Source organism: Syngnathus floridae, chromosome 20 (assembly GCF_059516105.1).
Source record: "Syngnathus floridae isolate MCC-2025c chromosome 20, RoL_Sflo_1.0, whole genome shotgun sequence".
Classification (NCBI taxonomy): Eukaryota; Metazoa; Chordata; class Actinopteri; order Syngnathiformes; family Syngnathidae; genus Syngnathus; species Syngnathus floridae.
In genome coordinates, this window is record NC_142432.1 from 7,100,073 (window position 1) to 7,116,218 (window position 16,146).

Genomic DNA, 16,146 nt, shown 5'->3' on the forward strand with positions numbered 1-16,146 from the left:
GCAAAACGTGATATGCCCAAATGCTGGTAACAGGGAAGGCCTGGAGAGGGGAGGGGGGAGTGGATTTTATTTTACAGACTCGCCATTATTGACTGTTTACCAAGCCGAGCTTTATTGTTCTATTTAAAAAGCTTGCTCTCTGTGACATTTCTACAAAGCTGACCACCCGGTTGCACACAGCAGTGTATACTATCCATCAAAACATGCGGAAGGAAGCAATTTGCTTCCCTCCACTTAATGTAACCTTTAAGACCCCCCCCCCCCAACACACACACACACACACAATTCCTACAAATACATTGGTACCTTAAAATACTATTTATTTAAATGTCTCAATGCCTCAACTCATCAGTACGGCGTTGATATTAGTCGTTCTCGGCAGAGGATAAACAATATGATTCGGAGTACCATTTTTTTAATCTGTTGATGTAAAACCATCAAGATGCTAGTTAGCATTAGCATTAAGCTAGCTAGACTATTACCCTATGCTAAAATCCATGAGAACAGCTTGACAAAGAGCAAGCACATGAAAATCATGCCAAATAGTGAGCCTACATGTAAAAATTACATGTACACAAGTATGGAAGTGATGGAAGTGGAAAGCTAGCCATGGTTTGTGGAAAATAAGACCATCTTTGTATATTTTACACATTATACTACTAAATATATTCAAATTCTGAATACATAATATTATTATGACCGTTTGGTTTTTGTACTGCAGGCTGATATTTTTCCTATGAGATAAACACATTACAAAATGACTGAAGTTCTTTTTTTGTGTGGGACCAGATGGTAGACAGGTGCACACCAATGAGACAATATTCAAATCTTCGTAGACTTTACCTAACCAAATGGGACGAATCGTCAGAACAAATGTAGCTATCACACACACACGCGCGCGCACACACACACAGAGTTTACTTTGCGATTGGCCGAATGTGAGGCCTGAAGAACAATATCCCGGCAAATATTTATTTTATGGCCTATTAAACGTACGACGGATACAAAGGCTCACCGGTTTGACTTGTGAACATTACCGAGATGTATTAGGAACACATTACGAATGAAATCGTAGAGACTCAAGTTTGAATAGTGAAAATATTCAACATTTATCTAAATTTCTTTTCTCTGTTCCCCTAGAATTCAAAATGGTGCAGCCCACTGCTTAATGGCGTTCTCCTGGAAAGAACCAAGAAGTGACAAGCTGACTGACAAACAAATGTAAGACTAAACAATTTTAAGAACAGTTGAATTATCTCATCCAATCTACCCAGGAAAAGTGGTACAGTCCAATTCTAAAGTAGCAAAATAGCTAATTAACGTAGAAAGAGACAAATAATTTTCTTAAAACTTTTATTAGAGGACTTAAAGTTTACAAAGTTTATTTTTTTCATGAGTTTACATAAAAGAGGTTGAGTGCAGCAATATGCAAGGTGCACATGCCTGTCAATCACAGCCCAAGTGATGCGTGTGTGTGTGCGGGGACGTGAACACGCGTGCGTTGGCGTTCCATCACTTATGAATGAGATTTGCTCTTAGGCGCTTTCCTCGGGGGACGAGACCTGCGCTTTTTTTTTGCTAGGTAAAACATTAAATGCCACTCGACAAAAACTGCTCGTGTTATCGTAAACCCTCTTCTACGATTTACGGGATTAGCCAGCAAGCTAATTAGCATGTCATAGCGATATAAATAAAATCAGATGATTCCCTGCAGTAATTAAAGCCACGACAGTGACATCATCGAATCATAATGACACTTTTTAACAGCCCACCGCATTCCAATCCCTCAAAGACCGACGAGTCCCTCTGACCTTTTTCCCCGGCCCTCATTTGGCTAGCGAGGAGCTGCAAGCGTGCAAACGGGTAATAAAGTGTCTCCGCTCCAACGCCGCCATTATTTTGAAGGTCGACGGGCGGCTCAGCGACAGCCGCTCTCACTGAGATAATCGCTCCGTCCAACAGATTTCTCACCACACACGTGAGCGATTTCTCCCATTTTATCACAAATGTTGCCTTGGAGGAGGTATCGGCATCATAAACTGCTGCTTGCTGCTGGATTGAGGCTTTGCAGGCAAATGAGAATGACGCCACCTTGTGGACGTCCGAGCAGCCAGGAGGCCTCGCCACTTCGATTGGCACTCACCTAGCAAATATGTTATTAAATAACATCACTTACAAACACCCCCCTAACCCTAACACCCCCCCCCCCCCCCCCGTAACACAGCAAAAACGAATTAGAAAGGGTGGCGGTAAATCTCGGCAAAGAGACGGCGCGGAGAAACGTGGAGATGAAGAGGCGCTCACCTGAAATGGCACGGCTTGGATTTATTGCCGCTGCTTCTTCTTGAAACAGACTCGTAAATGTTTTTGATGCTCCGCAAATAAATGACCCAAGTCTGTCTGTGCGTGTGTGCGTGTCAGCGCTCAGCAAACGATAAATCATGTGAATAAAAAAAAAAAAGTGCAATGATTCCCAATGCTAAAGATTTATTGTTGGGTTAGTTTTGTGTACAGTACAGTACTTCTCCACATATCAGGTTTTGGATAAAAGTAGGCCAACACGGTAGCCTAGCGGTTATCAAATCTGCCTCGCAGTCAAGCGGTCCAGGGTTATAATCTGTTGGTTGGCTTTTTGTGGATTTATGATTTTAATTTAGCGCTTTACGTGAATAGAAGTGTGTTAGCAAGCAATAGAAGCTCTAATGCTGGTACTCCTGCGCAAAATTTTCTGCACTCTTGAACGTCCTCCCCCTCGCTTCCCACATGCACGAGGTCAAGAGACTCCCCTGTAAAGCTGCCCTTCCTGCAACTCGGCGCTCATTACAACACACGGGACGCCCGACCACGCGCATGCACACGCCAGGAGGAGGAGGGAAAAAAAAAAAAAACAGAAGTCGGGAAATCAATGCAGATTGGTCGCTCCCGAGATGTATTCACGTGTGTAGTTGCATGTAAATGTGCGCTCGTTTCGGCGGAGACGTTTCCTCGAGAGGAGATCTGTGGAGCGGAAAACGGCAACAACAAAAAAAGCAATTTGTTCTTCGGCGTTGGGAGGAATCGCTCATCTGCATCAAGCGATGTTGATCATTTGGTTTCCGGCTTTTGTTTCTTTAGCGTTAGATTTTGAAATATAAAAAATAAAAAGAAATAAATGAAAAAATGATTAAAAAAAATTAAAATACCAAAAATAAAATCAATTGCATGGAAATAAATAAATAAATCCAATCTATTGATTGGTGTTCCGACCATAAAACAAAATACCAAATAGTGCATCCAAGCGAGCGTAGCTACAGTATGTCGGCCACTGCCGCATTGTCGGCGCTTGTCGATGAATGATTCATTGAAGTCCTACTCACCGTAATTAAACTGTATTGACTTAATTACCTCGAGGCCCAACGGGGTCATCAAAGCGATCAGGTTTGAGCGCGGCGCGAGCTAACCTTTTTCCCTTTGGTGTCTGTTACGCTACGTGGCCTTCGGGGGATAACGTTACCGCCTGTCTGTCATTGCTTGCGGAATTTGTTTTTTGGGCCATCTCTGAGTTGTTTATTCTAAAATCACTTTATGGGGTTTTTAATGAAAGGAGAAATCAACAATAAGCCAGTTGGGACAAACATGTCACTTTGTAATAAAGCTAATATCAACTCTGAGAACAAGGGCGGCGATTAATGAAGGTCCTGAAAGAGTGCCAACAACTCTCCGCAGGTGACGCAAGGCCAAAGTCAGCCCCGCCCCGCCTGCCCAAGCCAAGGTGTTCCTGGCAGCACTCCTTGGCGCTTCCATACGACGCAGGTTCAAAAGGGAAATGATGTTGAGACGTATCAAAATGACTTATGGCTGTCAACAGATGGCGGTCCTTGGATCATCACAGCCACGTTAACCTTCCAGCAGGCTTACATCATGCGGGCCGGTCGGGTCACGGCTCCAAAAATACCTTTCCTGCTTTACCTCGGCAGAGACGTGCCATCACTTGCTCGGGAGACAAATAGAATTTAAGCTGTGGGCCGTCTCCTGGTTATTGTTCAGATGATGATCATCAAAACTTTTCGAGGTGTAAGAAGGCTCAGGTAGAAGAGCAAAACCCCCGGGCTTGTCTCGTCTGCAAATTTACAGACGTCGTTAAAAAGCTCATCTCCCGCCGGCCGGCTCGAGTGAAGTCTACTAGCGCAAAGACCATATATCGCAAGCAACGCCACAAAAATCCCTTTCCAGGAAGAGAAGCTCACATCCAGAATATCAGCCTGGCGGAACCCGGAGCAACTGGCGTACACCCAAACAAATTCACGGCGAGGCTGTGTGCGTACTATGGGATCTATTTTTAAGGAAGGGAGTATTCAGCAAAAGATGACTTCATAGGATGAGCATTTTGAATGAGACAACTGCCCACGGGCGGAGGAAGATGAAGAGCAGCAAACAGCTTTCAACCAAATATGCGAGAGAGCATTGCACAAAGGTGACCGACTGATCTCAGTCACAAATGAATCCCGTTGTGGTTTAAGCTTCGCATACCAACGAAGGACCTCGGATGCAATGCGTCCCTTTTTTGTCAAGTTCACATCAAACTCTCTTTTTTTATATTGACACTGCTTAAAATGCTGTGGGAGTCCCGGACGTGAGCGGCAATGAGAATGACTTAATTGACACACGAGCGTCCGGCGTGGAATTTAAAGAGCAATACATCATCTAACCTTGAAGGAACGGCAAGTAAAGTGATTATGACATCACCGCCCGGACGCTGATCTGGATTGAACACATTATTATTAGATGACTTGATGAAGTCGTCAGCTAGCCAAGGCTAGGGCCAACGCGTACTTACGGCCCATAAATGTCTGGCCCTTTCCCAATTTTGTATATATATGAGCAAGTCCAACAGGGTCCAATAACACCTTGACGAAGGCAAAGTATGTTAGCGATCGCTAACGGGGTAGCGACACATAGCATTCATGTGTTTTGTCACAATGAAGTGGAAAAAAGATGGCCAACAACAGTTTTATCTTATCTTTCTGTAGTCTAAGGCAGAAAATAACAACTCGTGTACATTCTTGAATTACATTTCTGCCCCAAAGTTTCTCAAGCCTCTTAGTGTTTGCTACCATTAGCGTTGTGTCTCATTCTTTTCTACTTGTATTACACAGCAGGCAGCCGCAATGGGAATCCAAATAAATAGAACCTTTTTTTTGTTCCCAATTAGGACTCACAGTCCTGGATGTATTATGCAAACACAAGCAGCTCTGCTGAGCCGTGATCAATCGTGTGCGTTTCAGCCGAGCCGCCAACGCAAAACTACAGCCCGCGCGGTAAGGACGCGGCTAGCTTACTTTGATTGATGGCGCTGGCGAGCGATTAGCACGTAGATGACATCAAAAAAGGCTCTCGTGGGATTTTGTGGTTAGCAAAAGTTCAGACAAAGCCTGTGTACAGTTTGTGTTGTGTTGTGTGTATTTTTGACTGCTGCGGCGAGTGTCAGAGGTGAACAGGTGTTTGTTGCTGGATGAATGAAGAAGTGACACCGATTTATGACTCTGGGCTATGGCGGGCCATTAAATTGAAGGCCTCTGCTGCCCACTGTGGGCGGGTGGATGCTTTGTATGGACCTTGACATGGCCGGCAGCTATTAATAGCCACGGGAGAAGGAAGGAAAAGAGAAAAAGGAATCGGCTGGTGCAATTCGTGAATTTCCTCGTTATTGCTGAAAAGCGGACACTGCAGGCGCTCGCTCATCGTGCTCGCGGTTGGTGGTCTCGCTGTGAGGGAGGACTGGACCTGCCCCAAATTTCAATATAACAAATGACACTTTTTTTTTCTTTTTTTTTAAAGTCTATGATTCTTATGATGCAGTGGCAAGCAGGCGGGAGAGTGGGAGACAAAAGAATGTTTGTTTTTTGTTTGCTATTGTGTTGGTTTTCTATTCACGAAGAAGCAGCCCCACAATTTGTTTTTACTGGAACAAAAATGGAAAATTTCTTTTCCGATCTGGTGTCCAGGGCTCATTTTTCAATCTTTCCAGTCTCCCTTTTTCATTATATTTGGCCCTGTGTCAAAACAAAATGGCCGCCGTCCAGGTCAATTTCAAGCATGAGTTCTTAAGGTACTTTCCTGTGGACACATCTACAGAATTTCATGTTGTTTGGTGGGACTGGTGTTTGGAGATAATTCATAAAACCAAAATAGTCAGCTGGTTCAGTTTAATGATGAAATAATTTATTCTCACAGTTTTACTCTGCCAAACATGACCCACTAACTTCTTTCCAATCTTCTCGCAGGCTCGACGACTCGCCGCTAGCCTGATGCGACGTGCCCTGGTCGAATGTTTCCTTGTACAGTAAGTCAACGGAACTCAGGAACCTTCCAGAAGCACATGTTCATATTCAAATGTGCCCGGCCAAGCGACAGAGTCCAAGCCACCGTACGCTACAAATAATTCATCGGGCTTACATGCCATTTCCTATCAGAGCCATGTGGATGCGTGTGGACGGGCCCACGCGTGACACCCGCAGTGCACCTTTAACCTTGAAGCGCTCACACTTACTTAAGGCCCACATTTTGCGCTCCAAAGACGTCCTTTAATCAATGGCGCGCTATTGATCACTCGTCCCTGGGAGGAAGGGACATGACAGGGAAATCAATTACACGTATGCAGTGCATAATCAAATTTCTGAAAAGCGCTTAGCTAAGGGGAAATATTGAGTCGCTCACATACACACACACACACACACGGACACACACACACACACACACACACACACACTCGGGAGCTCTATGGGGAAATAGCGTTGCTCTATTGAACAATAGTCACATGAGTGAAAGAGAGGGAGAGTTCAATACGTCAGTGTAGCTAATGATCCGGTAGATGATAAGAGATGCATAATTTAATGTCTCCATTTATTCGTTTAAGAGCGGCGAGTGGGGTAGATCGTTACGCGTCGATAAGCAGAGGTTAAGGCAAGTTTTCATGACATGGCGTGCAGGTGTGTTTTGGCCGACTCGTGTTCAAGAATAGGGCTCAAACCGTTCTGCGCGGGATTATTTTACGCGTCTCGATGTGGGTGACGGCTTGCCGCACATTATTTTTGCCACTTCAGTTTAGTGACTGGAGATGCTGTGTGGTCCCGCTGACCTAAATTAAGGGTATCCAAGTGTGAAATTTTTCTTTAAGACTTCCAATAAGCTATTTAGAAGATTATTTTTTTTGTGATTTATTTACAGAGCATTAACCTTATTGACTCAATGTGATTTATTTTTTTAATAGTTAATAGAGATATAACTCCTATTAAATTCATGAACTAAACCAAACTGCACACCTCCCCTTTTTCTTTCCGATGAATCATATCAAATCAAGCAAATGTCTGTTAGTATACACTGCGGTTATTTGTCCGTCCAAATGTCCCTTTTCTAAAGTCCTAAAATCTGCTGACTCATCAAGTTTTTCATGTTAAAAGTCTTTCGTACGGCATCAACAGCTTGTGCGTCCGCGCTGGCTCCCGCGGCGCTCACTTCCCACACAAATCAGCGTTTACGCAACCGCGTGCAATCCCCCCACAGCACCCCACCCCACCCTCAGGCCCGCCACCCCGCCTGTAAGCGTGATCCGCCTGGTGCCGGCCAGTCAGTTCACCTCTCGCCAGGGAGCTGCTGCAGCCTCTCAGCTGCCTTGTGCCTGCCTGCACACTCCACTACAGCTGGACGCTTCATTCCGCGCACTCTCTCACCCCCCCGCCTGCATTTTCACGCAACAAGCGAGCGCACGGATGGAGGCGGGACTCTTATTTTTCCCACTTTCGCCAATGATGGAGCGTTAAGATGTTTTGAATGCGCACACACCAACACGCTCGATTCGACGGCATGCGGGGCGCGCGGTCTCCGCGCGGTGCCTGTGGATCGCTCTCGGCCGCGGACGCTTGACTGAGGACTGGAGCGGGAAAGGGGGGATCCCATCTCAATGGAAGCACTTTGCATGGACATATGTGAATTATCTTGGCAAGGTAAAACCAAATACTTTGTTTCAAATGAGCTATAGTGTTTGGAGGGGAAACCACTTTGAATATTACTCAGGAATTGCTCAAACTGTATTGCTATGCACTCACGGTCTGATGGAAAGAGAGATATTTGTTCTGCAAGTCAAGCAGAAGTAACATCATTTAATTCCCTTTTCGCATCACTTATCTCGCATTGAGTTTATAATCGGGATATTACGAGTGGTAGCCTTGCACGAGGAGGCACATATGCAAGCCACCAAAAAAAAAAAAACTCCTTTGGAGAGCTAAAAGTCAGACAGATTTTCTCAGCCGTGTAACATTAATGACAATTTACGTAGTTGTTTTTCTCGGCTGTAGCTCTTAACTTGCCCTCCATGAGAAATATCGACTTTTAAAGCAAAATTATTTGTAATATTATTGGATGTTTCATCATTCAAACTCTTTGCTTGATTTCCTCAGCCATGGAGAGACTTGCCTTAAAAGGACCCAGTGGCCATTTTTAAGCTCTTTTTTGTGGACTTTCTACATCGTCGCAAGTCTTTTGGGTCGTGTCCGTCGCCATGGCGGAGAAGCTGGAACCTTCCGGGATCAAGCCCGCCAACGTGCTACCCCTTCCCTCGGTGCCGCCGGAACCCATCGACATCATCCGCACCAAAGCGCGCTCCCGCCGGGTCCGCCTGAACGTTGGTGGGCTCAACCACGAGGTCCTGTGGCGGACTCTGGACCGGCTGCCGAGGACCCGCCTCGGCAAGCTGCGGGACTGTAACACGCACGAGTCCCTGATGGAGGTGTGTGACGACTACAGCCTGAACGAGAACGAGTACTTCTTCGACCGCCACCCGGGGGCGTTCACCTCCATCCTCAATTTCTATCGCACGGGCAAGCTGCACATGATGGAGGAGATGTGCGCCCTTTCCTTCGGCCAGGAGCTGGACTTCTGGGGGATTGACGAGATCTACCTGGAGTCCTGCTGCCAGGCCCGCTACCACCAGAAGAAGGAGCAGATGAACGAGGAGTTGCGCAGGGAAGCGGAGACCTTGAGGGAGCGTGAAGGGGACGGCGAGTTTGATAACACCTGCTGTCCAGAGAAGAGGAAGAAGCTGTGGGATCTTCTGGAGAAGCCCGGCTCCTCTGTAGCTGCCAAGGTAACCAATCGAAAGGGGAAGTCATCAATCGTATTTGAATCAAAGCGGATTCCAAAGCTCGTTACTGCGGAGCGACTCACCTTAACTGGCTTGGCGAACACAATTGATGCTCTGTTGCTAACCAAAACAGCAGCATGTAAACCTGACCTTAATTGTGGAATCTTCCTGCATGATTCAATAGAACATTCTGCGGGGAGTCATTCATGGAGATTCACATAGACTGCTGACATCTGGTCGGGCCACAAAGTTCATACAAACTCATTAAGGTATTCATTCCTTGTTAATTTTTAGGTAGCACTGATCCCAGTTAAGAGAAGCACACCATTTTTCCTAGTCAGTAGACGCTGGGAAATATCTTCTTGATTTGTTTGACTCTTGACAACCGTTTGTACATACAATAAGTCAAATCTACGACCCAGTGTGAGTTACTCAGTCTTTTCCTGGCAGGCGACATTTCTTGTTTGTTATGGTAGCGCAGGACCGGGCTGTAGTTACAATCCTGCCTTGCTATGATTTAGCGTTTCATGTTAGGCTCGGATTTTTAAATCAGTCCTCCCAATCTTACGTGGATCAAATGTCAAGGCCACCCCAGCGGTAATAAAAACGACGACATGTCCTTCAACTGGTCGTCATCCTCCGCCGCATTGTGACTCCCCGCTTCTCAATTAGGTCAGTCAGCCTCGATGAAATCCAATCACTGGTCGTATACGTCAGGTTTCAAGTATCCTGATCTCATCAGGGCAGGGCTGTGGCAGACCCGGATTAGATTGCACGTCAAGTGGATCATAAAAAGGAGGGTATGAAGTCGGAGGTTTCATAGGGGTTCAATCACTTCAGGTTTTGCTGGGTTGTGATGATTGGGTTTTTCGTGGAAGTTCAGTTTGGAGGTAGTTATCTGGTCCAGTTAAGTAGTGGGCGGGTAATATTGACTGGGTGTATTATTCCTGCACAAAGTGATTTGCGATTGGCAAGGATGAGCTCAGAGCTTCATAATTGCATCAAGACAAACGGCGCTTAAACGAACGGACGCCGGAATCTAATTCTGAGCCAACTCCCTTTTGATTCAAAATTGCCAGCGAAATTTATATCTGTCTTTCTCCTCATATATGCGGGGACGCCTTTTATAGGGAAATCCCGCCTTTATTGTGATTGTATTGACATTTTCCCGAGGGGGGGGGGGGCGAGAACGTGACTTAAATGGCTTGGGCGTGTGATCGCGCCGCGGAGAGTTGATTTGAAAATAGACTCGGGATGGCTGCGCCGTGAGGTCAGGGAAGCCTTTTAGAGGCCAAGGGGCGGAACCTCGGAAACAAAAGTGGAGACACTTGTTTGTGATGTAAGCGCCGTCGTCTCCCCCTGTGAACGTTTTGAGAATTGAATCGTTGAGGGGAAAATAATACCCGAGGAGAAATATCAGAAATGCACTGGCGGGCAGGAGTCGTGCCCCCCAAGATGCTGACTTGGGTTTTTTCGCAAATCATTTTGCATGAATAATAAATGAAATCATCACAGGGTGAGAAACGGTCCAATGCGGCAACTTTTTAACTCGGCAGCTCCCCCTGCAGGAATCATGCTCGTTTTACGGAAGGTTCAATCGATAGCCGCTGGCATTTTAAGGTGGGAAATTGCCGATTGTTTGTTGACCACCTGCTAGTGACTTTATTGTGATAAGCGTGCCTGCCCACCGCTTGCTGGAATCCAATTTATCAAATCATTGCTTCATCTCGACCTTGTGAGAGTTATGCTTGTATGTTGGACTTTAGCCCCTCCCCCTCCTCCCCCCCTCCCACCAACACTTTCAGCCTCCCCGCAGTTGCATGAGCCCTCCAGCCACTCTCTAATCAGCGTCCCTTGCATTTGGGTACCAGCACCTAAATCCTCTTATCCAGCAATCATAATCAGATGAGACGGAACCTCCTAGATGCTAGGTAACTCGGGTTTTGGTGTTTATCGTCCACGTGCCTGACATTCCAACTGAACTGCAGAACTTTTCTTAAAATCTAAAGAAGAATAAAGAGCTCTGGTTGGAATGGAGATGGAACACAAGGATGGCCGTAAAACCCAGGGTGTTACTTTTTTTTTGCTTTGCTTTGCTTTATTGAAGCCTTCCCTTTCATTTGCTTGATTACCGCCAAGAGCTCACACGTGGAAGAGTTACAGCTCGAGGCCCCCACCGACGGCGGCGGCGATGCCTCGCACGTGTGCCGTGATTTATCAATTAGGCCGAATGGGAAGCGACCAGGACTGAAAGGCCATCGGTGGAGTTTGAGGAAACGGACAAAAGTTGACGTCAGCAAATTGGCGTCGCAAAAAAATAAAAGCTAGCGGTGGCAGGCAAAGTGATCATTCCGGCGAAGGCGAGGTGTCCATTACATGCGCCAACGATCACGAGCTGGCGGACTTTGAAACACACCCCGCGTCCTTGTGCACACACGCGTAGCTTTTTATTTGCAAACAAAAATGCTGAGCTCAGCTTTTCTACCTTCCAGTGCAGGAAGTTATTGCCACACTGACATCTCTCTCTCTCTCTCTCTCTCGCTCTCACGGTCGGAAAAGCTTTTCAGCAACATTGCCGCCGAGCCTTCACGTCCTCTTAAAGCTCTCCGGCTTGCCGGCGCTTCCTCTCGTCGCCTCTTCCCTCTCGATGGGGAGGACGCCAGCTTTCCTGCCCGGCTGATTGCAATTCAAAGCGGTGTCGTTACATTCGGCGCCCTATCGATCACTTTCGGTTTTCATCAAAGTGTGGCCTCAGGTGGCTCCGTTTGCTGCGCTTATCAGTGAAATGTGCAAATTTTTGGGCCCTCGAGCTCTGGAAGTTCCAATTGAGTGCCCCTTTTTCATTTTTTACAATACACTGTTTACATTTGCTGAGCCCCTAAAAATATGAACATAATCTGATTTTTGTCCACTTTCTGAAGTGATGTGAAGAGATCCGATTTCAAGCCCTGCCCCCTCCCCTCATGACACAACAAAAACACAATTGTCATTCAAAGCAGCGCAACCGAAATGCGTTCCCGTCCCGTCGTTAGCCTTCATTTGTGTTTGCACGGTTGCCACGGCGACCGCCACCCGCACAGCGATGACTTATCGACACCAATGCGAGCGCTCGGTCTCTGCCCGGGCTACGTGAGAAGGCAGAGCAGCTGGTACGTCGCCACCCTGCCACACCGCCGACCTCGCATGCAAATCCGAGGGAAGCGCTTTCGCTCATGCCTCCTTTTCATTTCTGCGTTTCCATATTTCCTTGAAGGCTTCCAAGTGAGATCAGGACAAAGTTGAACTAAATAACATCATAATCCGGTCTTCAGATTTTTCTTTTGTTCATGACCTATGTTTGACTTTTAACAACAGTTTCCAGTCCACAAGCCACAAACGAGGCGCTGTCGACTCCAACCTTCAAGCTTCCTCTGGTGTGAAATTTGTCGGTCTCACTCGGCCCGCCCCTTAAGCGTCCTTCAGCCCGGTCACCTTTGCTCCCAAATCACTCGCCGCCTCAACTCGTTCCCGCAGCGGGTCACCCCCGCCGGGCCTGAGGCTTAATGGCGCCCCGGCAATGACCCCCCCCAAGTATTCTTGTTTGTATTTTTTTATGTATTTTTTTATGTATTATTTATTTTATTATATTCCGTATTTTCGGACTATAAGTTTTTTTTTCATAGTTTGGGTGGGGGGCGACTTATACTCAGGAGCGACATATATGTGTAATTATTCACAAATTTTTACTTGATCATTAACACATTACTTACTTACTAGTATAGTTGATCACTTCACATGTTATTTTCACTTTAAAACGCATGAGGTTGTACCATGGCTGTGGAATAATTAGAGCCTCACTGACAATGAGTTCCATTCACTGACTTCCGGAATCAGGAGATTTAATGATTTGGAGTGACACAGATGGTTCGATAAACTTATTTATGTGATAGTTATTTGATATATAGTTCATTTAGAGTAGCAACGTCTATGTTGTTAGACTTCAGTAGTTTCCGATTGTCTAGCAAGGCCGTGAAGGCGGAGGGGGGGGGGAGAAGACGGGAAGAGCGATCCTTATAGCACTGTGTGTTGGCTCATATGTTGAGCTCTTGTTTTGTGAAATAAAGAGCCGGTTACCAAACCCATGTCTTGCCTGGTACTTCGGTAATGCTACATTATAGTTATATACGTAGATCTGTGGAATAATTGGAGCCGCAACTGACGACGAGTCTGACGTCAGCGGCGCATGGAGTTCTGGAGTCAACAGCTGTTTTTTTGTTTTTTTTAAGTGAGACAGAGGATGAATATTTTGATGGATTTAATGATTTGGAGTGACACGGATGGTTCGATAAAATTGGTGTTTATATTATAGTTTGATATATAGTTTGTTGTTTACACAAAGGATGAAGAATTCGATGGACTTAATGATTTGGAGTGACACAGATGGTTTGATAAACGTTTTCTTTATGTTATAGTTATTTGAATCACTGTTAATGTTACGTCAGGCCCGTTCTCAGCTCCTCGTTTGTGTTTATGTCACATTAGCATACCGTATCTTTTAGCCTGTTGTTGCTGATTCATGTCTGTTCTTGGATTTTGTCAAATAAATTTCCCCCGTTATGGTGCATTTTATGGCTGATGCGACTTGTACTCCGGAGCGACTTTTAGTCCGAAAAATACAGTAGTTTATTCCTACACCGGCTCTTCCACTTTGTAACTTCATTTATGTTGCGATCAAAGGCACAGATAGACACCATAAAGCTGGACTTAGCGGCAGATATAAAGTAGGCCTCTTAATAACACATTGGCACATTAACAACGCCGAGCAACTATGTGCAATTATCCAGACTATAAAGCCCTGGAAATATGGATTCTCTGTCCCCCACCTCTCTTTCTGAGAATACCGACAAGAGATTAGGATGTGTTATTTAAATGTACCGGCGCATTGTGAACGGTCAAAAGCTAATGCGGATTAGCATGTCAAGTATTAAATCAGTCGTGGAGGCAGTAATTTATCCAACCTCGGATACAAAGTTCATCCCGTCTGTTAGGGCTTCAATATTGATTTAATCTTTGCCCCCCCCCCCCCCCCCTCCCCAAAAAAGAAATGTAGGATTCTGTTTTACACAACGATATTTGAAAAGAGATTGATACCGTCACATCCGATATGTGTGACAGGTTCCCGGACCTTCTCGCTGTGGATTAAATGTGACAGTGTAAATCTCGCCTGCCTCCTGTCAGTCCGACGGACCCCCAAACCGATGTGATGTCACCCCCGCCTTAATCCCCCCCACACAAACATCCACACAGATTTGTGGCAACGTTCACAAGACAGAATTAAAGTGCCTTGTTCCAGTCTTGACGAATCAATTTGCGGCTTCGAATGCTAAACTGGGCCAAAGGCATTCTATTATCAGGAATTGAAGTGGTAGCAGTGGGCCGGGTTTAAGGATTGCCAGTAAATGTACATATATACATATTGCTAATTCTGTTGAGCAATGTCGGCCATCTAGTGGTGAACACTGCAATTACAGTTTAAAACGAATCAGCTCCACCAAGCTGCAGCTTTAAATTAAAAATGGTTGACTTGAGGCAAGTAGCTGTCAGCGGTGTAAAATAAGAAGTCGAAATTGACAAACATGGCTCGGATCGATACTTTTGCCTCCATCTATCAAGTTTGTTCACTGTTAACGTCAAGCTTGTTTGGCAGTACAGACACACGCACACACACACCCTGTTTGTCAGATGGCGCTAAATGTTTAATGAGCATGTTGGCACAGCCCTGCTGCAGCACAACAAGAGAACACCTGAAAACTTGGTTTTGTATCTACTCATCAAGATTGTAATGGAAACATAACTTTCCATTAGTCCTTATAGGTTTTACTTTGCTGATACTTTTATTAGCCAATAAATCAAAACAGTGGCAATACGTTTTCCATTTATACATTAATATTATGTCCATGTATGTATGTGTGTGTGTTTTGTGTGTGTCTTCTAGCCCCTGCTTGAACCCTTCAAATTGCCACCGTTCTACCTGACGCATTAACAATTTCAGTAGCTGCTAATCCGCCACGTGCGATGGCGGCTATTTAAAGTCTCGTGTCAAATTTATCATCCTGATGGCTTCATCTTCGTCTCCATATAGAAGAGAGATGAATTCACATCTCTGTGGTCCAAATCTGTGTGGGATCGCTTGGGAGAAGGTCAGGGAATTACGCGGCGGCCCTGTTGTAAACAACAAGCAGGCTAATAACAAAAGGCTCGTTAGCGCGCCACCTGGAATAGCCTCGGTTTCAACCGAGCGCCTTCCAACTATTGACTCACAGCAACGGGGCGCTCCCTCCGAAGTTCAGCTCCTCTCCGGCGTTATTTATAGCGGCCAAGAAAACGACAAGACGTAACCTAGACAACAGCGGGGAGATACTTTCACACTCGGAAAAAAGCATGTCATTACGTCTCTTCCTATGACACAGCTGCGTGATTATAGAGAGCGCCGATTAAGTTCAGAAGGCGATGGCGGAACAGATTGTTCCGATAATAACATAGATTTTTTTTTTCCCCCTTTCATCGTGCTAATCTGCACTCCGAAAAAAGTCTTTTTCCTCCTCCGCGACGCGACCGCGGCGGTCGTACGATGATGAAGGGCATAACAATACGACGCGCACCGGCGAGCGACTGATTAGGGGGGTTAGAGGAGTAATTACGCAGCTGTGCGGACGAGTTAATTAAAAGGAAGCCTGCGCAAAGATCGAGAGGGCGACTGTCGACTTACAGCGTTTGATTTGCCTCCGTCATTGCCTTGACTCGAAAAATGTTTTTAGAATGTGGAAGTGTACCTGTCGAGCAGGTCACGAATACCGGGACCCGATAGCACAGTGACCGCGGGTCAACTCAGGGAGCAGCTGCCTCCTGTCTGGACGCTGGCCCGGTTCTGGCTTTTAGCATGTTTATTTCTAGGAAGGCCCAGCACCTGCTGTCTGTTCACACTGGGCTTTGGTTTCCATGTGCGGAAGACAAAGACGGGACATCCGCTCATTGTTTACGTCGTAGCA

The 16,146-nt window shown here is 45.9% G+C and overlaps 1 protein-coding gene across 3 annotated transcripts in view; it reads left to right on the forward strand.

Moving 5' to 3' along the window:
* The window catches only part of kcnb2b (potassium voltage-gated channel subfamily B member 2b), a 49,333-nt gene that overhangs the window by 13,750 nt on the left and 19,437 nt on the right, over nt 1-16,146 (forward strand). The window contains exons 3-6 of one of the 3 annotated variants that reach the window (XM_088363411.1): nt 1,141-1,221; nt 5,192-5,297; nt 6,264-6,322; nt 8,436-9,121. In XM_088363411.1, coding sequence (XP_088219537.1) covers nt 8,537-9,121 — 585 coding nt within the window. In that variant the 5' untranslated portion in view covers nt 1,141-1,221; nt 5,192-5,297; nt 6,264-6,322; nt 8,436-8,536. Of the gene's footprint in view, nt 1-1,140; nt 1,222-3,705; nt 5,028-5,191; nt 5,298-6,263; nt 6,323-7,517; nt 7,983-8,435; nt 9,122-16,146 lie in introns of those variants that run through there. The other 2 variants (XR_015854629.1, XM_088363412.1) reach the window with 2 other exon arrangements.